The sequence below is a fragment of the Pseudoliparis swirei genome, chromosome 14, assembly GCF_029220125.1.
Source record: "Pseudoliparis swirei isolate HS2019 ecotype Mariana Trench chromosome 14, NWPU_hadal_v1, whole genome shotgun sequence".
NCBI classification, from domain to species: Eukaryota; Metazoa; Chordata; class Actinopteri; order Perciformes; family Liparidae; genus Pseudoliparis; species Pseudoliparis swirei.
The window spans coordinates 3395199-3421024 of NC_079401.1; the positions used below are offsets into that span (position 1 = coordinate 3395199).

At 34.7% G+C, this 25826-nt stretch overlaps 1 protein-coding gene and 5 long non-coding RNA genes across 7 annotated transcripts in view; 3 read left to right on the top strand and 3 right to left on the bottom strand.

Annotated features, from left to right (window-relative positions):
- The first annotated feature begins 12498 nt into the window (after positions 1 to 12498).
- Positions 12499 to 13381, top strand: LOC130204720 (uncharacterized). The gene is made up of 3 exons (XR_008833769.1): positions 12499 to 12730; positions 12960 to 13026; positions 13162 to 13381. It is a non-coding gene; the product is annotated as an uncharacterized LOC130204720 (long non-coding RNA).
- Positions 13382 to 13449: 68 nt separating this feature from the next.
- On the bottom strand, positions 13450 to 14390 carry LOC130204717 (uncharacterized). Its single transcript, XR_008833765.1, has 5 exons — positions 14197 to 14390; positions 13956 to 14035; positions 13813 to 13858; positions 13663 to 13734; positions 13450 to 13578 (listed from the first exon to the last, which is right to left on the bottom strand). It is a non-coding gene; the product is annotated as an uncharacterized LOC130204717 (long non-coding RNA).
- LOC130204718 (uncharacterized) lies at positions 13637 to 20498 on the top strand. Its single transcript, XR_008833766.1, has 2 exons — positions 13637 to 13705; positions 20427 to 20498. It is a non-coding gene; the product is annotated as an uncharacterized LOC130204718 (long non-coding RNA).
- Positions 15329 to 18103, bottom strand: LOC130204719 (uncharacterized). Of its 2 annotated transcripts, XR_008833768.1 has the most exons (4): positions 17483 to 18103; positions 17295 to 17351; positions 16068 to 16456; positions 15329 to 15636 (listed from the first exon to the last, which is right to left on the bottom strand). It is a non-coding gene; the product is annotated as an uncharacterized LOC130204719 (long non-coding RNA). The 2 variants fall into 2 exon arrangements; XR_008833767.1 differs by lacking the exon at positions 15329 to 15636 and having other exon boundaries at positions 15664 to 16456.
- Positions 20499 to 22091: 1593 nt separating the features above from the next.
- On the top strand, positions 22092 to 23084 carry LOC130204721 (uncharacterized). The gene is made up of 2 exons (XR_008833770.1): positions 22092 to 22163; positions 22735 to 23084. It is a non-coding gene; the product is annotated as an uncharacterized LOC130204721 (long non-coding RNA).
- Positions 23085 to 23905: 821 nt separating this feature from the next.
- Positions 23906 to 25826, bottom strand: part of LOC130204371 (sodium-driven chloride bicarbonate exchanger-like) — a 32139-nt gene continuing 30218 nt past the window's right edge. The window contains exon 27 of the mRNA XM_056431053.1: positions 23906 to 25778. Within this exon, the coding sequence (XP_056287028.1) occupies positions 25709 to 25778 (70 nt within the window). The 3' untranslated portion in view covers positions 23906 to 25708. The remainder of the gene's footprint in view (positions 25779 to 25826) is intronic.

Below are 25826 nucleotides of genomic sequence, written 5' to 3' on the forward strand. Positions count from 1 at the left end.
TATTTTGGCATACTATACTATGACCTTTATTTTGACATATTTTGGCATACTATACTATGACTTTTATTTTGACATATTTTGGCATACTATACTATGACTTTTATTTTGACATATTTTGGCATACTATACTATGACTTTTATTTTGACATATTTTGGCATACTATACTATGACTTTTATTTTGACATATTTTGGCATACTATACTATGACCTTTATTTTGACATATTTTGGCATACTATACTATGACTTTATTTTGACATATTTTGGCATACTATACTATGACTTTTATTTTGACATATTTTGGCATACTATACTATGACTTTTATTTTGACATATTTTGGCATACTATACTATGACCTTTATTTTGACATATTTTGGCATACTATACTATGACTTTTATTTTGACATATTTTGGCATACTATGACTTTTATTTTGACATATTTTGGCATACTATACTATGACTTTTATTTTGACATATTTTGGCATACTATACTATGACTTTATTTTGACATATTTTGGCATACTATACTATGACCTTTATTTTGACATATTTTGGCATACTATACTATGACCTTTATTTTGACATATTTTGGCATACTATACTATGACTTTTATTTTGACATATTTTGGCATACTATACTATGACTTTTATTTTGACATATTTTGGCATACTATACTATGACTTTTATTTTGACATATTTTGGCATACTATACTATGACTTTTATTTTGACATATTTTGGCATACTATACTATGACTTTTATTTTGACATATTTTGGCATACTATACTATGACTTTTATTTTGACATATTTTGGCATACTATACTATGACTTTTATTTTGACATATTTTGGCATACTATGACTTTTATTTTGACATATTTTGGCATACTATACTATGACTTTTATTTTGACATATTTTGGCATACTATACTATGACCTTTTTTTGACATATTTTGGCATACTATACTATGACTTTTATTTTGACATATTTTGGCATACTATACTATGACTTTTATTTTTGACATATTTTGGCATACTATACTATGACTTTTATTTTGACATATTTTGGCATACTATACTATGACTTTTATTTTGACATATTTTGGCATACTATACTATGACTTATTTTGACATATTTTGGCATACTATACTATGACCTTTATTTTGACATATTTTGGCATACTATACTATGACTTATTTTGACATATTTTGGCATACTATACTATGACTTTATTTTGACATATTTTGGCATACTATACTATGACTTTTATTTTGACATATTTTGGCATACTATACTATGACTTTTATTTTGACATATTTTGGCATACTATACTATGACTTTTATTTTGACATATTTTGGCATACTATACTATGACTTTTATTTTGACATATTTTGGCATACTATACTATGACCTTTATTTTGACATATTTGGCATACTATACTATGACTTTATTTTGACATATTTTGGCATACTATACTATGACTTTTATTTTGACATATTTTGGCATACTATACTATGACCTTTATTTTGACATATTTTGGCATACTATACTATGACTTTTATTTTGACATATTTTGGCATACTATACTATGACTTTTATTTTGACATATTTTGGCATACTATACTATGACTTTTATTTTGACATATTTTGGCATACTATACTATGACTTTTATTTTGACATATTTTGGCATACTATACTATGACTTTTATTTTGACATATTTTGGCATACCATACTATACTATGACCTTTATTTTTGACATATTTTGGCATACTATGACTTTTATTTTGACATATTTTGGCATACTATACTATGACCTTTATTTTGACATATTTTGGCATACTATACTATGACTTTTATTTTGACATATTTCGGCATACTATATGATGACCTTTATTTTTGACATATTTCGGCAAACTATACTATGACTTATTTTTGACATTTTGGCAAACTATACTATGACTTTTATTTTGATATTTTGGCAAACTATACTATGACTTATTTTCACATATTTCGGCATACTATGACTTTTATTTTCACATATTTTGGCATACTATACTATGACTTTATTTTGACATATTTTGGCATACTATACTATGACTTTTATTTTGACATATTTTGGCATACTATACTATGACTTTTATTTTGACATATTTTGGCATACTATACTATGACCTTTATTTTGACATATTTTGGCATACTATACTATGACTTTATTTTGACATATTTTGGCATACTATCCTAAGACTTTGACATATTTTGGCATACTATACTATGACTTTTATTTTGACATATTTTGGCATACTATACTATGACCTTTATTTTGACATATTTTGGCATACTATACTATGACTTTTATTTTGACATATTTAGCATACTATCCTATGACTTTTATTTTGACATATTTTGGCATACTATACTATGACCTTTACTTTGACATATTTTGGCATACTATACTATGACTTTAATTTTGACATATTTTGGCATACTATGACTTTTATTTTGACATATTTTGGCATACTATACTATGACCTTTATTTTGACATATTTTGGCATACTATACTATGACTTTTATTTTGACATATTTTGGCATACTATACTATGACCTTTATTTTGACATATTTTGGCATACTATACTATGACTTTTATTTTGACATATTTTGGCATACTATACTATGACTTTTATTTTGACATATTTTGGCATACTATACTATGACCTTTATTTTGACATATTTTGGCATACTATACTATGACTTTTATTTTGACATATTTTGGCATACTATACTATGACTTTTATTTTGACATATTTTGGCATACTATACTATGACTTATTTTGACATATTTTGGCATACTATACTATGACCTTTATTTTGACATATTTTGGCATACTATACTATGACCTTTATTTTGACATATTTTGGCATACTATACTATGACTTTTATTTTGACATATTTTGGCATACTATACTATGACTTTTATTTTGACATATTTTGGCATACTATACTATGACTTTTATTTTGACATATTTTGGCATACTATACTATGACTTTTATTTTGACATATTTTGGCATACTATACTATGACTTATTTTCACATATTTTGGCATACTATACTATGACTTTATTTTGACATATTTCGGCATACTATACTATGACCTTTATTTTTGACATATTTCGGCATACTATGACTTTTGTTTTGGCATACTATACTATGACTTTTCTTTTGACATATTTCTGCATACTATACTATGACCTTTATTTTGACATATTTGGCATACTATACTATGACTTTTATTTTGACATATTTTGGCATACTATACTATGACCTTTATTTTGACATATTTTGGCATACTATACTATGACCTTTATTTTGACATATTTTGGCATACTATACTATGACTTTTATTTTGACATATTTTGGCATACTATACTATGACTTTTATTTTGACATATTTTGGCATACTATACTATGACTTTTATTTTGACATATTTTGGCATACTATACTATGACTTTATTTTGACATATTTTGGCATACTATACTATGACCTTTATTTTGACATATTTTGGCATACTATACTATGACTTATTTTGACATATTTTGGCATACTATACTATGACTTTTATTTTGACATATTTTGGCATACTATACTATGACTTTTATTTTGACATATTTTGGCATACTATACTATGACTTTTATTTTGACATATTTTGGCATACTATACTATGACTTTTATTTTGACATATTTTGGCATACTATACTATGACTTTTATTTTGACATATTTTGGCATACTATACTATGACTTTTATTTTGACATATTTTGGCATACTATACTATGACTTTTATTTTGACATATTTTGGCATACTATACTATGACTTTTATTTTGACATATTTTGGCATACTATACTATGACTTTTATTTTGACATATTTTGGCATACTATACTATGACCTTTATTTTGACATATTTTGGCATACTATACTATGACTTTTATTTTGACATATTTTGGCATACTATACTATGACTTTTATTTTGACATATTTTGGCATACTATGACTTTTATTTTGACATATTTTGGCATACTATACTATGACCTTCTTTTGACATATTTTGGCATACTATACTATGACTTTTATTTTGACATATTTGGGCATACTATACTATGACTTATTTTGACATATTTTGGCATACTATACTATGACTTTTATTTTGACATATTTTGGCATACTATACTATGACTTTTATTTTGACATATTTTGGCATACTATACTATGACTTTATTTTGACATATTTTGGCATACTATACTATGACTTTTATTTTGACATATTTTGGCATACTATACTATGACTTTTATTTTGACATATTTTGGCATACTATACTATGACCTTTATTTTGACATATTTTGGCATACTATACTATGACTTTTATTTTGACATATTTTGGCATACTATACTATGACTTTTATTTTGACATATTTTGGCATACTATACTATGACTTTATTTTGACATATTTTGGCATACTATACTATGACTTTTATTTTGACATATTTTGGCATACTATACTATGACTTTTATTTTGACATATTTTGGCATACTATACTATGACCTTTATTTTGACATATTTTGGCATACTATGACTTTTATTTTGACATATTTTGGCATACTATACTATGACCTTTATTTTGACATATTTTGGCATACTATACTATGACTTTATTTTCACATATTTTGGCATACTATACTATGACTTTTATTTTGACATATTTTGGCATACTATACTATGACTTATTTTTGACATATTTTGGCATACTATACTATGACTTTTATTTTGACATATTTTGGCATACTATACTATGACTTATTTTTGACATATTTTGGCATACTATACTATGACTTTTATTTTGACATATTTCGGCATACTATACTATGACCTTTATTTTTGACATATTTCGGCATACTATGAACTTTATTTTTGACATATTTCGGCATACTATGACTTTTATTTTGACATATTTCGGCATACTATACTATGACCTTTATTTTTGACATATTTTGGCATACTATACTATGACTTTTATTTTGACATATTTTGGCATACTATACTATGACTTTATTTTTGACATATTTTGGCATACTATACTATGACTTTTATTTTGACATATTTTGGCATACTATACTATGACCTTTATTTTGACATATTTTGGCATACTATACTATGACTTTTATTTTGACATATTTTGGCATACTATACTATGACTTATTTTGACATATTTTGGCATACTATACTATGACCTTTATTTTGACATATTTTGGCATACTATACTATGACCTTTATTTTGACATATTTTGGCATACTATGACTTTTATTTAGACATATTTTGGCATACTATACTATGACTTTATTTTGACATATTTTGGCATACTATACTATGACTTTTATTTTGACATATTTTGGCATACTATACTATGACCTTTATTTTGACATATTTTGGCATACTATACTATGACTTTTATTTTGACATATTTTGGCATACTATACTATGACTTATTTTGACATATTTTGGCATACTATACTATGACCTTTATTTTGACATATTTTGGCATACTATACTATGACTTATTTTGACATATTTCGGCATACTATACTATGACTTTTATTTTGACATATTTTGGCATACTATACTATGACTTTATTTTGACATATTTTGGCATACTATACTATGACTTTATTTTGACATATTTTGGCATACTATACTTGACTTTTATTTTGGACTATACTATGACTTTATTTTGATTTATTTTGACATATTTTGGCATACTATGACTTTATTTTGACATATTTGGCATACTATACTATGACTTTATTTTGACATATTTTGGCATACTATACTATGACTTTATTTTGACATATTTCGGCATACTATACTATGACTTTTATTTTGACATATTTCGGCATACTATACTATGACTTTTATTTTCACATATTTTGGCATCCTATACTATGACTTTATTTTGACATATTTTGGCATACTATACAATGACTTTATTTTGGCATATTTTGGCATACTATACTATGACTTTTATTTTGATATTTTGGCAAACTATACTATGACTTATTTTCACATATTTCGGCATACTATGACTTTTATTTTCACATATTTCGGCATACTATACTATGACCTTTATTTTTCACATATTTGACTTTATTTTGACATATTTGGCATACTATACTATGACTTTATTTTGACATATTTTGGCACAATATACTATAACTTTTATTTTTGACATATTTTGGCATACTATACTATGACTTTTATTTTGACATATTTTGGCATACTAAACAATGACTTTATTTTGACATATTTTGGCATACTATACAATGACTTTATTTTGACATATTTTGGCATACTATACAATGACTTTATTTTGACATATTTTGGCATACTATACTATGACTTTTATTTCGACATATTTTGGCATACTATACTATGACTTTATTTTGACATATTTTGGCATACTATACAATGACTTTATTTTGACATATTTTGGCATACTATACTATGACTTTTATTTTGACATATTTTGGCATACTATACTATGACTTTATTTTGACATATTTTGGCATACTATACTATGACTTTTATTTTGACATATTTTGGCATACTATACAATGACTTTATTTTGACATATTTTGGCATACTATACTATGACTTTTATTTTGACATATTTTGGCACACTATACTATGACTAAATTTTGACATATTTTGGCATACTATACTATGACCTTTATTTTGACATATTTTGGCATACTATACTATGACTTTTATTTTGACATATTTTGGCATACTATACCATGACTTTATTTTGACATATTTGGCATACTATACTATGACTTTATTTTGACATATTTTGGCATACTATACTATGACTTTTTTTGACATATTTGGCATACTATGACTTTTATTTTGACATATTTTGGCATACTATACTATGACTTTATTTTGACATATTTGCATACTATACTATGACTTTATTTTGACATATTTTGGCATACTATACTATGACCTATTTGACATATTTTGGCATACTATACTATGACTTTTATTTTGGCATACTATACTATGACCTTTTTTTGACATATTTTGGCATTCTATACTATGACTTTTATTTTGACATATTTGGCATACTATACTATGACTTTTATTTTGACATATTTTGGCATACTATACTATGACTTTTATTTTGGCATACTATACTATGACCTTTATTTTGACATATTTTGGCATGCTCTGACTTTTATTTTTGACATATTTTGGCATGCTATACTCTGACTTTTATTTTGACATATTTTGGCATACTATACTATGACTTTTATTTTGACATATTTTGGCATACTATACTATGACTTTTATTTTGACATATTTTGGCATACTATACTATGACTTATTTTTGACATATTTTGGCATACTATACTATGACTTTTATTTTGACATATTTTGGCATACTATACTATGACTTTTATTTTGACATATTTTGGCATACTATACTATGACTTTATTTTGACATATTTTTGGCATACTATACTATGACTTTTATTTTGACATATTTTGGCATACTATCCTAAGACTTTGACATATTTTGGCATACTATACTATGACTTTTATTTTGACATATTTTGGCATACTATACTATGACCTTTATTTTGACATATTTTGGCATACTATACTATGACTTTATTTTGACATATTTTGCTATACTATGACTTTTATTTTGACATATTTTGGCATACTATACTATGACTTTTATTTTGACATATTTTGGCATACTATACTATGACTTTATTTTGACATATTTTGGCATACTATACAATGACTTTATTTTGACATATTTTGGCATACTATACTATGACTTTTATTTTGACATATTTTGGCATACTATGACTTAATTTTGACATATTTTGGCATACTATACTATGACTTATTTTGACATATTTTGGCATACTATACTATGACTTTTATTTTGACATATTTTGGCATACTATACTATGACTTATTTTGACATATTTGGGCATACTATACTATGACTTTATTTTGACATATTTTGGCATACTATACTATGACCTTTATTTTGACATATTTTGGCATACTATACTATGACTTTTATTTTGACATATTTTGGCATACTATACTATGACTTTATTTTGACATATTTTGGCATACTATACTATGACTTTTATTTTGACATATTTGGCATACTATACAATGACTTTATTTTGACATATTTTGGCATACTATACTATGACTTTTATTTTGACATATTTTGGCATACTATACTATGACTTTTATTTTGACATATTTTGGCATACTATACTATGACTTTATTTTGACATATTTTGGCATACTATACTATGACTTTTATTTTGACATATTTTGGCATACTATACTATGACCTTTATTTTGACATATTTTGGCATACTATACTATGACTTTATTTTGACATATTTTGGCATACTATACTATGACTTTTATTTTGACATATTTTGGCATACTATACTATGACTTTTATTTTGACATATTTTGGCATACTATACTATGACTTTTATTTTGACATATTTTGGCATACTATACTATGACTTTTATTTTGACATATTTTGGCATACTATACTATGACTTTATTTTGACATATTTTGGCATACTATACTATGACCTTTATTTTGACATATTTTGGCATACTATACTATGACTTTTATTTTGACATATTTTGGCATACTATACTATGACTTTTATTTTGACATATTTTGGCATACTATACTATGACTTTTATTTTGACATATTTTGGCATACTATACTATGACTTTTATTTTGACATATTTTGGCATACTATACTATGACTTTTATTTTGACATATTTTGGCATACTATACTATGACCTTTATTTTTGACATATTTTGGCATACTATACTATGACTTATTTTGACATATTTTGGCATACTATACTATGACCTTTATTTTGACATATTTTGGCATACTATACTATGACTTTTATGTTGACATATTTGGGCATACTATACTATGACTTTTATTTTGACATATTTTGGCATACTATACTATGACTTATTTTCACATATTTGCACACTATACTATGACTTTTATTTTGACATTTTGGCATACTATACTATGACCTTTATTTTGACATATTTTGGCATACTATACTATGACTTTTATTTTGACATATTTTGGCATACTATACTATGACTTTTATTTTGACATATTTTGGCATACTATACTATGACTTTTATTTTGACATATTTTGGCATACTATACTATGACCTTTATTTTGACATATTTTGGCATACTATACTATGACTTTTATTTTGACATATTTTGGCATACTATACTATGACTTTTATTTTGACATATTTTGGCATACTATACATTGACTTTTATTTTGACATATTTTGGCATATTTTGGCATACTATACTATGACTTTTATTTTGACATATTTTGGCATACTATACTATGACTTATTTTGACATATTTGGGCATACTATACTATGACCTTTATTTTGACATATTTTGGCATACTATACTATGACCTTTATTTTGACATATTTTGGCATACTATACTATGACTTATTTTGACATATTTGGGCATACTATACTATGACTTTTATTTTGACATATTTTGGCATACTATACTATGACCTTTATTTTGACATATTTTGGCATACTATACTATGACTTTTATTTTGACATATTTTGGCATACTATACTATGACTTTTATTTTGACATATTTTGGCATACTATACTATGACTTTTATTTTGACATATTTTGGCATACTATACTATGACTTTTATTTTGACATATTTTGGCATACTATACTATGACTTTTATTTTGACATATTTTGGCATACTATACTATGACTTTTATTTTGACATATTTTGGCATACTATACTATGACCTTTATTTTTGACATATTTTGGCATACTATACTATGACTTTTATTTTGACATATTTTGGCATCCTATACTATGACTTATTTTCACATATTTCGGCATACTATACTATGACTTTTATTTTCACATATTTTGGCATACTATACTATGACTTTTATTTTGACATATTTCGGCATACTATACTATGACTTTATTTTGACATATTTTGGCATACTATACTATGACTTTTATTTTCACATATTTTGGCATACTATTCTATGACTTTTATTTTCACATATTTCGGCATACTATACTATGACTTTTCTTTTCACATATTTCGGCATACTATACTATGACCTTTATTTTTGACATATTTTGGCATACTATGACTTTTATTTTCACATATTTCGGCATACTATACTATGACTTTTATTTTCACATATTTCGGCATACTATACTATGACTTTTATTTTCGACATATTTTGGCATACTATACTAAGACTTTTATTTTCACATATTTTGGCATACTATACTATGACATTTATATTGACCTGTTTTCACCCCCAGGGGGACATGTCGTCCAACGTAGGCAACTCTCTGTTCTGGCAGGACTACGATGACAACGACGCATCCACGCGGGTCAGCTACCTCTAGTGATCAGAGAAAACAACTGAGCGCGGGCGAGGTGGGAAAGTACTTTGGAGAAGTGAGCGCCGCCATCAACTCGAATGGATGTGGTTCCCCCGGTAACGACTCTCAGAAAACCAAATAACAGACTTCGCATTGCTGCACCCAGAGCACCTTAGTTTTAGTCCTCTAATAACATTGTGTTTGTCGAGATGCAGCTTACACCGCCCGCTAAGAGGAAGAACATGCTGATTCGTCATATTCTGTATCGTAGTTACTGAATCCATAGATTAGAGTGGCTGCATAAAAAAAAAGGATTCCACACGCTGTCATCCAGAGTTATGTTGATAAGGGATGAAAAAAAAAAGTTCAACATCTTGAGCCTTTCACCACACCGTCTCTCTTATTAAAGTCAGGATGATGTCCATTTCCACACCCTTAAATCTCTTGTGTGTTTCCTGTAGGCTCTAGTGGAGGAGCTACACCATAAAACCCTCGTTGCCATTGAGAAGGCTCTTTAGATTTATACTGTGTTTTTGTGAATAAACCTCGATATGGTTGCCTTGTCTCGACTTCCATCTTTGCTACACATACTGGAATTTCCATGTGTCCTTAAACAGGCAGGAGGTGCTATTATGTAACACTACACACAACAATCAACCCCCCCCTGGCATTTGTTTCATACAGTTGTATATGTGGAATGTAAGTCAGGCCGGAGTCCACCCTCCCAGAGGTCCATCTCGACTGAACGATCGAGCTCTGGCCAGTATACTTTCTAAAGTATTTGAACGAATCCTCTTGGATTGGCTTCAAGATTACATCTTAACCACTGATAATCAATTTGGTTTTAAAAGTAAACATAGCACAGACTGAAGGAAGTTGTTACTCAGTACAGGAGACATAACACCACAATATTTATGTGTTTCCTGGATGCATCTAAAGCTTTTGATGGAATTAATCATTCCAAATTGTTTGTCAAATTTCAAGAGCGAGGGGTGCCACCATATTTGATTAGGATTTTGCACGTCAAACGGGGTAAGAGTGTATCTGCACCCTTCCGAGTGACAAATGGTGTCCGACAAGGTGGAATACTGTCCCCTGCACTGTTTAATCTCTATATGGATGACCTCTCTAAGGAGTTAAAAAAGTGTAAGACAGGATGTATGGTGGGAGAAAGTCTCATTAATCCTCTACGGCGCTGACGACTTGGTGGTCCTGTCACCTTATAGTAATTGCTCAGAGTGTGCTCAAGGTATGGGGTGCACTATGATATCGAGTTCAACTCCAAAAAGAGTGTTATCATGATATCAAAAACCAGGGAGGAGCAGAAGCTACATTTTCCTTCATTGTTTTTGGGAGACCAGGAGCTAAATGTGGTTCAGAAATACAGGTATTTGGTCTCAGTGATGACGACGTGCAGCAAACTATGCACAAGCCAACATGCAAATGTCACATGTGTACAGAAGATGTTAAAACTGCTCTGCATACAGCCCACCTGTGGTGCAGTTATAGGAAAGGGAAAATGATGCCTTCAGGATCCTGCTCAAGCGCAAGTCAGAATGTTCCCACTTTTCATGCTGTTTTGAGGAATTTTATGTATACATTTAATTGTCGACTAAGTGTCTCAGAAAATGTCGTTATAAAAGCCTTGGCTGACCCAGCACTGAGTGATACCAGGTATTCATCATGTTTCTGGAACAAATGTTTGTATGTTTTTTAATCCCGAGTGATTTTTTGGCTGCAATGGTGTCCTCGTATTGTATTTTATATATTGTTGTTGTGTTTGTTGTTTTATGGACCCATGAGTCTGGAATAAAGATATATATATACCCCTGGTGACTAATTGGACCGAATCAATACCATCTATAGAGGTGAGTTTATCCATCGCAAATATATTTACACGCTTTTACTAACCCCCCAAATATCCATATTAATTTACAGCCACATTTAGACTTCATATAACTAAAGTAAATTATAAATCCATAGTTTTACTTTAATAAACACAGCAACACATGGCTTCACTTCCCCCTACTGATTCCTTCAGTTGGTATTTCCCAGACCTATAAAGTGGTGGTCATAGACGCTGGGAAGTCATTTGCCAGATCACCCTGGGGAGAGGAGACCTGTTCCAGAGAGCCCTGGGAGGAAGACACCTGTAACAGGTAAGTTGTTGCAATATACACACACAGTATGTCTGCAGCCACAATCCCTGCATTTTCTGTTTATTAGCAGAAGGCTAATTGCCATTAGCAATGGCCCACTATGTGCGGTTCCTTTACCATCTGGTGTGCAGCTGAAAGAGTCGCTGCAGAAGCGCGTCGAGGCTCCGCGGTAACTACTGGTTATATTTCCAAGGCGTTTTTTTTTTTTAACCTTTATTTGTGTCTGCAGGATCTAAAGAGCGGGAGCGCGCTGATACATTCAACCCCATGTATTAATTTACACTTCCCTGGACCAGGTAAGTTGTTGCAATATGTAGTCACAATCCCTAAAGTGGAGCTGTTACAGCCACAAGTTGGTGGTCCTGGTTAATAGTAAGTCTGCTGTATATCTTTCCCTAAATGTGTTTTTACTAACACTATTTATTTTCTAGGTACCTGGATCACAGATGGTGTGCAGCTTGCTGATGTTCAAGTATAAATGGATAGTGAATGAAGTTGTATCTTTGTAGGTGAGAGACTAGGAGTCTCACTTATAGAAAGTGTTGTTTGATAACAAGGTCGAATGGAACGGTCATGCCCTTTTTGGTATGTTTTTGCTGATGACAGCAAAAACTAAGTCCAGCTTTTAAAATAAAAAGTTTTTAATTTTTATTCTTTGCTTTATTACTAGCTTATTGAGGTGTGTACAAGAGTTGAAAAGCATTAAATTGAGACTTAAGTTCAAATGGAACAATGAATTTTATTACATACAAATGAAACATTTCAAAAATATGCATATTTGACAGTGAATCACATTCCTCCGAGTTCCCACTGCAAGCAGGTATGGCTGTCAGGATGCTGGTCCCCATCTGTGACAAAAAAAGGACAACGTTTGAGAAAACATGTTTTTTTTAAACGACAAGAATGTGTTGTTTCCTGTGTGGCAGCCTTACCTTGATGAACTTCACTGGCAGATAGCTTTCCTGGTCTCATGAGGTGGTGGCAGCAGGATCAAACTGGATGACCTGCAACAAAAAGAAAACAATTAATGACACTAACAAACTTACCATTTGGACCTTGTGCGAGCCAAATCTCAAGTACACCTAGGTTTTGTGTTGTCCAAGGTTGGGATGCTGAACTTCTTGGAAGCTGTGAACAAAAAAAATGCACTTCAAATTTAATATGAACAGACTTTAATAAATTAAGCAATCATTAATATCTTCAGTGTGTCAGGTTTTCCACTCACCACATTCCAAAAACGACTTGTAGGTAACTTGGCCCTCCAAACAGGTATTTTTGTCGATCTCTGTATTTCACTCCAACAGCCTGCATGACATGAAAAGGTTATTTTTATTAGCTTTTGCACATTCATTGTCCACCTTGACTTAATTTAACACACATTAGTGAGTGTGTTCTTAATATTACTCCAATACAAATGACTCTTTCAGAGGAAAATAATGTTAACTCTTTTCTAGGCTCACAATCACCTGAGAAAAGAGTAACACGTGGGGCTGAGCTACAAAACTGGTTCCCAGGTTGGGTGTGAGACAAATAAGGTTTAGGATTTATTAAAAGGCTCCAGTCAAAGATGGCTGCTACTCCACCTCCTTGGTCTGCACCTGGGGAGAGAACAAATAAACATGCACCATAACGTTAGTGAGAATATTAGGCATAACATGGAACAAGAAACGTATTGCACATTATGTCATCATTCATCCTGCAGTAGCTACCTTTGTCCTTGAGTCTCGACGCACTCCTCCGTCCTCTCACCGCCACGTTGAGTCAGCTCGACGTCCATCGGCGAGTTCCAGACCAACAGCTGCACACCGTCTGTGATGCAGGGACATAGAATATAGATGGTGTGTGAGTGGTGGGGTAAAGGAACTTGTGTATGGATGTATGGTTGGAGAGTGTATGTCTGAGCCCATGGGTACTCCAACGGGAATGCCAAGAATTAGAAAATGCAAGTTTTTTCCCCATGTGGCTGCAGACATACAGTGTGTGTGGTGTGGTGTGTGTGTGTGTGTTGCAACTACTTATCTGGTTCAGGTGTCTTCCTCCCATGGATCTCTGGAACAGGTCTTCTCTCTCCATGGATATCTGCCAAAATAGTTCCCAAGGTCCGTGACCACCGCTTTATAGGTCTGGGAAATACCAACTGAAGGAATCGGTAGGGGGAAGTGAAGACAGGTGTTGCTGTGTTTATTGAAGTAAAACTATGGATTTATAATTTACTTCAGTTATAGGAAGTCTAAATGTGGCTGTAAATTAATATGGATATTTGGGGGTTAGTAAAAGCAAATATATATATATTTTTGCGATGGGCGGATAAACTCACCTCTATAGATGGTATTGGTTCGGTCCAATTAGTCACCAGGGGTATAAAAAGAGCTCAATCGTTGGTGAGGCAGCAGCAGCAGGAGCAGCAGCAGGAGGAGCAGGAGGAGGAGCAGCAGCAGGAGGAGGAGCCGGAGCCAGAGGAGGAGCAGGAGCCAGAGGAGGAGCGGGAGCTGGAGCTGGAGGAGGAGGAGCAGCCAGAGGAGGAGCGGGAGCCGGAGCAGGAGGAGCAGGAGCAGGAGGAGGAGGAGCAGGAGCCGCCACCACCACAAACCCCTGGAATGGATCTTCCAGATTATCAACTTTTTCAGGGCAAGAATTTAACAATGTACATTTAAAACACATTCATTGTAAGCTTCTTGTGTTAAAGTGGTTAAACTATGTGTGTGTATTTTATTCAGTCAATCAAATACAATACAATATTATTCTATATAATATACAAAAGAGAAAGACTGAAAAGGTATAGATAGAAGCAACAAACCCAGCCTTATAGTTTATTCTTAACCGGCTGCAACTTAACAAAGTTAGACGTCAATCAAAGACGCCCATCTCACTTTCCCCAGAGCTTAAAGAAGCGTCTTTGTAACAGTCTGAAACACAAGAGAGGTGAAGTAAAGCCAAGCAGGAAATCCTCATATTCAAGAAGTTGTGGGCAGAATTCGGTCTCGATAAACAATTCTTGGCTATTCTAAAAATGACAATAAACAACCCGAGGTGAAAAGCACGAGAGACAAGAGAGTATGTGGGTCACGCAACGTAAAGTCGACATGAAATAACCACGTGGAGTATTGTGCGTATAGTAGACCATTTGACAAAAGCATTTCCCCATTTTAAATCAATTTCTGCGGAATGATGCGAGTAAAACAATGTCTACATGCGCGCATACACATACAAAGTAATCAATAACAATACAAATAATAATTACTCAAGCCCCACTCACTCAAAGCAGCTCAATATTTCATTTTCTTGCCAACTATATTTGATAACCGCGTCATTGTTTGAGTGTTTTCATGCAAATTACTTTTCAGGAACTGTTACGTCCACTTCTTGGTCCAGGGGATAAGGTCCCATGAAGTGGGAGAGATTGGGACAGTCGTGGTTGTGCCTGGCGGAATACCTCCAACAAACAAAATGGCTTCACTTGCTTCTCTCGCAAAGTTATTGTCAAAACAATCCAGAGGGAGCAGCAACCAAGAGTCTAATGTTTCTAGACACACACTACCTACGTGAATGCACACATGTACAGGGTACCCTGAACTCACCGACTGTCCTCAACCTCTCACCGCAAACCTGCACACCTAGCAGTATCAGTGTAAACATTACACAAGCCAAAGCCACCCTCCACTCCTTTGAAAGCACTCAGCCGATTGGCCGGCTTGCCCTCTGGAACCCAGGTGCGGTCGGATTGGCCTGTACAGGTGGCAAGTGAAGGGAAAACAAAGAGGGAGGGGAGAACACGCACCACTGACACGGAACAGGAACTGAGACGGGCATTTTCTATATTAGTATAGTATGCCAAAATATGTCAAAATAAAAGTCATAGTATCGTATGCCAAAATATGTCAAACAATGAAAGTCATAGTATAGTATGCCAAAATATGTCAACAAATAAGTCATAGTTTAGTATGCCAAAATATGTCAAAAATAAAAGTCATAGTATAGTATGCCAAAATATGTCACAAATATAGGTCATAGTATAGTATGCCAAAATATGTCAAAATAAAAGTCATAGTATCGTATGCCAAAATATGTCAAACAATGAAAGTCATAGTATAGTATGCCAAAATATGTCAAGAAATAAGTCAGTTTAGTATGCCAAAATATGTCAAAAATATAGGTCATAGTATAGTATGCCAAAATATGTCAAAATAAAAGTCATAGTATAGTATGCCAAAATATGTCAAAAATAAAGGTCGTAGTACAGTATGCCAAAATATGTCAAGAAATAAGTCAGTTTAGTATGCCAAAATATGTCAAAAATAAAAGTCATAGTATAGTATGCTAAAATATAGGTCATAGTATGCCAAAATATGTCAAAAATAAAGGTCATAGTACAGTATGCCAAAATATGTCAAGAAATAAGTCATAGTATAGTATGCCAAAATATGTCAAAATATAGGTCATAGTATGCCAAAATATGTCAAAATAAAGGTCATAGGCTGACGATACATTGTATATAATAAACCTTTATTTTCATTGTTCAAGAAAAACAATCACAAAATGTAGCATGTCAGCTTTTCTAAACTACCTGACAGTGTTGTTGAGCTTCAGCTTTTAAATGTTTCCCTTTCAGGATCTTCTGCACCTGGGGAGAGAACAAATAATCACTCAAACATGCACCATAACGTTAGTGAGAATATTAGGCATAATATGGAACAAGAAACGTATTGCACATTATGTCATCATTCATCCTGCAGAAACACAAATGTAAAAGACCTTGGAAATATGACCAAAAAGCAGATTCGCTGCAGTCTCGAGCACTCCTCCGTCCTCTCACCGCCACGTTGAGTCAGCTCGATGTCCATCGGCGAGTTCCAGACCAACAGCTGCACACCGTCTGTGATCCAGGGACATAGAATATAGATGGTGTGTGAGAGGTGGGGTAAAGGAACCCCACCTCTCACACACGTGTATGGATGTATGGTTGTAGAGTGTATGTCTGAGCACATGGCTACACCAACACAAAGTGGTTCATCCCCCTGCCAATAATTAGAAAAGGCAGGGAGTGCCCCATTGTGACCGTAAAACATAGTCATGTGGCTGCAGACATACAGTGTGTGTGGTAGTGTTGTTACGAGATGTGCCGACGCTTCGAAGCGTGTGTCGAGTAATGGAGGGGGCGTTTCCTCGAAGCGCGTATCGAGGCTTGCTTCATTTAGGGGAGGAGCCAAAAATGATGACGTCCGAAGCCTCGCTGCCCGGCTGTACCACGTGACTGCTTCGGGAAGCGGTTCAGATTTTGCCGGGAGGTTTGACAGCAATATAAACCCCTCAGGCTCCATTCAACATGTGGGTTGTTGGTTGAGAGTTTGGAGAGTTTAGAGAGAGATAAATAGTTTGGAGAGTTAGGAGAGTGAGGAGAGAAGGTTAGGTGATAAGATGGAACTGTTGAGAAACTGTTATTTCTGAATAAAAATTAATACAATGTCCCCTGTCCTGTACATCATTGTCAAAGTTACACAAGCATATTCAGTCCCCTCTTCCTACACTCAAAAAAACGATTCAAGCCCTTCTTCGAGGTGACACATTTAAATATTGTTTGATAGATTTAAATAAATCAATTACAAAAATAGATATTTATATTTAATGGGTGTAACACAAAATGTATGAATACTTTCATTTATTAGATTTATTTAGGTTAGATGGTGTGCATATCAACTCAAAATAAATGTGTTTCATTGGGGACTACCCTTTGCGCATGCGCCAGCTGAGAATCAGTTGTTTTACATGAGGTGAAGACACTTCCAGGGCTGTACGGTGGTGTAGTGGGTAACGCTGTCGCCTCAAAGCCAGAGGTCTGTGGGTTCAATTCCCAGTCGGGGTGTTCCTTCTGTGTGGAGTTTGCATGTTTAGTTAGTTAGTTTATATTTTGAGTTGGACAAACACAAATTAATTTAATGAATATCGTTATTTTATTTTAGATGTATTTGATACAAATGAGTTGGACTAACTTAATTACATTTTATTGCACTGATGTGCTAAATTTGAGTTGGAGTTGCATATAATTATTGGATGGAAAACCTGCCAAAAATTGAATTGAGTACATCCAATGAGTCATTTTTGTGTGTAGTTACACAAGCACTTTCACTGTCCTCTGCCTGCTTAAGCCTATGCCATTTTCCTAAAGTGACATAATAACATTATTACACAACCTGCCATATCATGATACTACCATTTTGGGAACATTTACACACACAGAATACATTCAAAACATATTTTATTATGCACATATGTGATCATTTATGTACAGAAATTATTTGGTCATACATTTTTGTAATTCATAGTCATTCCCAACAGCCATAACAGACACAACAATTCAATGCATCACATTATGTGGATCAGAAACAGCTGCCTGTGATTATGCACTTGGCCAGTAGGTGGTTTCGTGAGCACATGAAGCTTCGAGTAATGAACCCTTTCTCGAACCAATTGGCTGAAGTGGTTCAATGCCTCATGAGGCTTCATCTCACCATCACTAGTGTGTGGGGTGTGTGTGGTGTGTGTGGTGTGTGTGGTGTGTGTGTGTGTGTGTGTGGGTGTGGTGTGTGTGTGTGTGTGTGTATGTATTGCAACAACTTATCTGTTACAGGTGTCTTCCTCCTAGGGATCTCTGGAACAGGTCTCCTCTTCTCATGGCGTTCTGGCAAAATAGTTCCCAGGGTTCATGACCACCGATTTATAGGTCCGGGACATACCAACTGAAGGAAGCGGGAGGGGGAAAGTGAAGCCAAGTAAAACTATGGATTTATAATTTACTTTGGTTGTAGGAAGTGTTGTTCGTCCTAAGTTCTGGTTCATGTGTTTTCACTTTTACACAATTATGTTGAACTTATTTATTCATTCTGATGTTCTTTTACCTTTTCATTGGCAATAGTTGGCAAACAGGGAGAGTAGACGAATTCACATTCACATTCTTTACTTTATTTTACTTAAAGTGTGAGACCAAAGGGAAAATGCACCAAAAATGTCCCAGTGCAGTATGTCAACAGCATTTATTTTGTAGGTACCTGGATCACCGACGGTGTGCAGCTGTAATTTGCCGATGGATGTCGAGCTGACTTGGTTATATTTCCAAGGTTTTAAGGAGCTTGGCTTTGGACTATTTGTGGTGTAATGTAAGTAGAAATGCCATTTGTGTAGTTTTAGATTTGTAAATCTTACAGTTGTGTGGTTTATATATTGTTGTAACTTTGTTGTTTGGCAGGTGTGAGACTTGTATCATGGTTCATGTTGTATTGTCGAATGCATCGTTGACACCCGTTTGTGCGGTCACCGCCTTTATGTAGACGCTTCGCGTCGGTTTTCCTTTCAGGAAAACTAAGTCAAACTTTTTTATTTTCTTCCTTTTTTATGCTTTATGAGAAGCTCATTGTGTATTAAAGTTGAAATGCATTAAATTGAGACTTGGAGTTCAAAAGTAACAATGAATTTTATTACATACAAATGAAACATTTCAAAAATATGCATATTTGACAGTGAATCACATTCCTCCGAGTTCCCACTGCAACCAGGTATGGCTGTCTGCGATTCCATCAGGATGCTGGTCCCCATCTGTGACAGAAGAAGGACAAAGTTTGAGAAAACATCTTTAAAAAATGACAAGAATGTGATGTTTCCTGTGTGGCAGCCTTACCTTGATGCGCTTTCCTGGTCTCATGAGGTGGCGGCAGCAGGATCAAACTGGACGACATGTCACTGTCCCATCCTACAAGACTTCTATGTAGAGCTGCAACAAAGAAATGAATGACACCAACAAACTTACCATTTGGACCTTGTGCGAGACAAATCTCGAGCACACCTAGGTTTTGTGTCGTCCAAGGTTGGGATGCTGAACTTCTTGGAAGCTGTGAACAAAAAAATGCACTTCAAATTTAATATGAACAGACATTTAATAAATTAAGCAATCATTAATATCTTCAGTGTGTCATTAGGTTTTCCACTCACCACATTCCAAAAACGACTTGTAGGTAACTTGGCCCTCCAAACAGGTATTTTTGTCGATCTCTGTATTTCACTCCAACAGCCTGCATGACATGAAAAGGTTATTTTTATTAGCTTTTGCACATTCATTGTCCACCTTGACTTAATTTAACAAACATTAGTGAGCGTGTTCTTAATATTACTCCAATACAAATTACTCTTTCAGAGGAAAATAATGTTAACTCTTTTCTAGGCTCACCTGAGAAAAGAGTAACATGTGGGGCTGAGCTACAAAACTGGTTCCCAGGTTGGGTGTGAGACAAATAAGGTTTAGGATTTATTAAAAGGCTCCAGTCAAAGATGGCTGCTACTCCACCTCCTTGGTCTGCACCTGGGGAGAGAACAAATAAACATGCACCATAACGTTAGTGAGAATATTAGGCATAATATGGAACAAGAAACGTATTGCACATTATGTCATCCTGCAGTAGCTACCTTTGTCCCGCGGAGTCTCGACGCACTCCTCCGTCCTCTCACCGCCACGTTGAGTCAGCTCGACGTCCATCGGCGAGTTCCAGACCAACAGCTGCACACCGTCTGTGATCCAGGGACATAGAATATAGATGGTGTGTGAGTGGTGGCGTAAAGGAACTTGTGTATGGATGTGTGGTTGGAGAGTGTATGTCTGAGCCCATGGGTACTCCAACGGGAATGCCAAGAATTAGAAAATGCAAGTTTTTTCCCCATGTGGCTGCAGACATACAGTGTGTGTGTGTGTGTGTGTGTGTGTGTGTGTGTGTGTGTGTGTGTGTGTGTGTGTGTGTGTGTGTGTGTGTGTGTGTGTGTGTGTGTGTGTGTGTGTGTGTGTGTGTATTGCAACTACTTATCTGGTTCAGGTGTCTTCCTCCCATGGATCTCTGGAACAGGTCTTCTCTCTCCATGGATATCTGCCAAAATAGTTCCCTAGGTCCGTGACCACCGCTTTATAGGTCTGGGAAATACCAACTGAAGGAATCGGTAGGGGGAAGTGAAGACATGTGTTGCTGTGTTTATTAAAGTAAAACTATGGATTTATAATTTACTTCAGTTATAGGAAGTCTAAATGTGGCTGTAAATTAATATGGATATTTGGGGGGTTAGTAAAAGCGTGTAAATATATTAGCGTACATTTTGCAATGGATAAACTGACCTCTATATATGGTATTGGTTCGGTCCAATTAGTCACCAGGGGTATAAAAAGAGCTCAATCGTTGGTGAGGCAGCAGGAGCAGCAGGAGCAGCAGGAGCAAGAGGAGGAGCAGGAGCCAGAGCAGGAGCCAGAGCAGGAGGAGGAGGAGGAGGAGCAGGAGCCAGAGCAGGAGCCAGAGCAGGAGCCAGAGCAGGAGCCAGAGCAGGAGCAGCAGGAGCCGCCACCACCACAAACCCCTGGAATGGATCTTCCTGATTATCAACTTTTTCAGGGCAAGAATTTAACAAAGTATACCAATTCAAGGTTAACTATATAACCTTAATGTTTATTTGATACACTGCTAGTGGAGTCACAACAAATAAACATTTAAAACACATTCATTGTAAGCTTGTTGTGTTAAAGTGGTTAAACTGTGTGTGTATAATGTGCATTAACATTTTGTATGTATTTTATTCAGTCAATCAAATGTATGTCAAAAATAAAAGTCATAGTATAGTATGTCAAAAAATAAGTCATAGTATGTCAAAAATAAAAGTCATAGTATAGTATGCCAAAATATAGGTCATAGTATCGTATGCCAAAATAAAAGTAATCGTATAGTATGTCAAAAATAAAAGTCATAGTATAGTCAACAGTCAACATAGTGCAAGAATTTAAACACCTCGCCTTTCTTCTTGTGTCTTGTACGTAAACCTTCTGTATCGGCTTTTCTCTGATATATATTTTTTCTTATTAGTGTTATTTCTAAACTGTTGACTGAGCCCTGCGCTACATTTCCAATGGGTCTAGAGACTGTTGGTCTCCACAAATGACAACAAAAACCCTCTTGAATCTGAATCCTGAATCTTTGCGTCCGCAGTGCTGAAGAGAAGCGCCATGCGGACGGGACCTTCACCAGCGACGTGAGCTCGTACCTCAAGGACAAGGCCATCAAGGAGTTTGTCGCCAAGCTCAAGTCCAGAAAAGTCCGAAGAGAGTAGGCTGACCGTCCCTCCCTCGCCTCCTCCTCCTCCTCCTCTTCCTCCTATAGCACCAACACACTCCAACCCCCGTGTCTGATTCCACCTGGACGACAGAGACAGAAACAAAGGAGCTAATCGACTCCTCCTCGTGCCTCCTTTCCCTTCCTTTGTTTTTTTTGTCTTTCTTCGTTCTCCCACACCCTTCATGTTCCTTGTGGTCGTACTCAAATAAATCACCTGAACTTCTTGCACTGCGTTGATTGATATGTGACGATTGTGTGAAATTATTTTCGATTTTTATGTGCACGGAAGCCAGAAACTCAGCGGTTCATGATGCAAAGATACAAAATAAAAGAATCGAGGGGGCACTTTTTTTTCTACAAATGTAAATTATTTTCTATAATTTTAAGAACACGCACACACACACATAAAACTAAAAAAGTGAAATCTCAGGTAGGCCTATAGGAAACGCACGAGTAGCGTCGTTGATTCTCATTGCATATTATTAATCCGCTCTGCAAAATAAAATTTGTCATCGTGCGTTTGTGTTTATTTGTTGATACATTATAATATAGTGCAACGCATTGAGTCAATATTCACTTCAGTTTACATCCACGTCCAAAATGTCATCGCTTTACATTTTATTCTATTAGACATTTAGTTGAAATTAGCATCATTTGTTTATGTACCTTAAATTGTGTTTTGCGAGGTCACGGTGACCTTTGACACTGTGGATATTGTTGGAGAAAATCATATAACTTAGTTTGAACTCCTTAGAGTCAGCCAGCAGAAATAACGATGTATGATGCTTGGTCATCGTGAGCCGGATACCAGGAGGTTCTGGTCACTGACTCCAACAGCTGATCTGATTGGTGCAAGGTCTGATGGGAGGGTCTACATTTACACCACAAATATATGCAGAATATTCTAGAAAGACGGATTTGTTGAACTTGTTGAATTTCGCCTTGATAAAAAAAAAATCCTTCAACATCTCTCTGCTCATCATGACCTCTGACCTCCCTGTGGACAGGACAGGGATCAGTAAAGTACCACGTCATGTGGGCGGGGCTTGTTTAAGATCTTTATTTATGCTCTCACTCACCCGCGCTCTCCTTCTCATGAAACAAATCACAACATGACAACAAATCAGAACTGATGACTTAAATTATTTAAACAGAAAGTGTACACAGCTACCACTACCAAATTTAAGGCAACATTTTGCACAGAAGTGGTCCAAATGTTTGATATTGATATAATTTTGACCACTTGTTAGTTTCTCTAGTCAACTAAGAACCATCACTTAAACAATGAGGAAAAAGAACACCTACAACAGAAACCTGCCTTCAACACCGACTTCATGTGAGTAATATATTAGTAACATTTCACATGAATAAAATATACTATGTATTGTACATTGTTAAGACTCTAACGTTTATTACATGGTGCCCTTCCCAGAAAAAAAGGTCGCCTGTTATTGCATCTCTAGACGTAACCATTGGTCCTGCAGCGAGACAGTCGAGTGCGTTCCCCGTCATGCAGGTCTTTTCTTTTTAAACAATTAGTTCAGATGCTGACACAATGAGGGTCATGTTGGAGAGGAGATCAGATGGATGACGAGATGACGGATGGAAAACATAGAGGAGCTTTCTGCACGGTCACCCTAGTTCAGCTTTGGCAAACTGGATGGGGCTTTAAAATAATCCAAGGCCGAGTCGTGAGCGCTACTGAAAGTTGACGATCTATTATGAAATTGCTAACTTGAAAATATTGCAGAATAAGCTGTATACTGCCCACAAAAGAATAGTGTGTTCAGGTTAGTATGCTTATTGCCGTAAGTTAGACGAGAAGACGGAAACCTCTCTCATGTCCATACGCTAGCTGTCGCTAGCTAGCTAGCAGTCTTTTGAGAGACCAGAAACATGACGTTTCACTTCACTTTTTTTGCACAGATTAAAAGAAACAGGATACAAAGTACATTCATGAGATTCTGGCGGATTCTGTAACATTTTGGGCAGAGCCGGCTGAGCTGTTTCACCGTTTTCAGTATTTCCGCTAAGCTAAGCTAACCAGCTGCTAGCATTAGCTTCACAATCTAGCGTACGGACGTGAGAGTGGCGTCGATCTTCTCGTCTAACGGAAAATGAAGACGTGTATTTCCCAGAATGTCAAACTATTCCTTAAACTGGTCTTTGGGGGAATTCTTGACCGGAGGAGAGACATTTATTTGTAAAATAACAAGAGAGAGGACTCTGGAGTGATATGAGCTGTCACTGTCACAAAAACATTTAGATATACAGAATATAGAAAATGTATATTTAATACTTTCAAAAAAAGATTACTACTAGATTAGCCAACTCTTTTGGGTACCGGTGAAATAGATTAGTATTGGCAAATATCTACTTTGTAGGTTTTCTAGCGTGAGGTCAAAGTCAATAGCGGCATTTAATGCCGCGCACAAAATCCACACATTTTCAGTTTGCTGTGGCAGGTTCTTCAAAGGATAACTCGCTGTTGTTGGAAAAATATAAAAACATACAAAATACAAGTGAATTTAAAAATTGTTTAAAATTTGTACTGAATTGGCCCATTAACGCAGCAGTTACTGTAGATGTCGTATAACTCCGGCTTCTCTCTGTTGCTGGTATCACCAAAACACTGATATACATCGAAAAAGAACACAAAGGTGTCCCAGTTCCTCTTGTTAATACTGTTTCTAACACATTCTTTGTTTTACATAACTTGCACACAGACTTACACGACGAAAACACAGTGTAGCGCAGTACAAAGGTGGTTGAGTGTGGCACGGTATAGTTTTTTTGTGTTTTTTTAATGTACTCATCGACAGCACAGTGGCACCGCCACTACGCGTCATCACAAACTTGTCTCCCTGTCCAAGGTCTTGTCATGCCTCCGCCGCTTGTGTCGCTTTTCGCCGCCACAACTGCGTGAAAAAAAAAGGGGGAAAAAAACCTAAATAAATTAAACCACG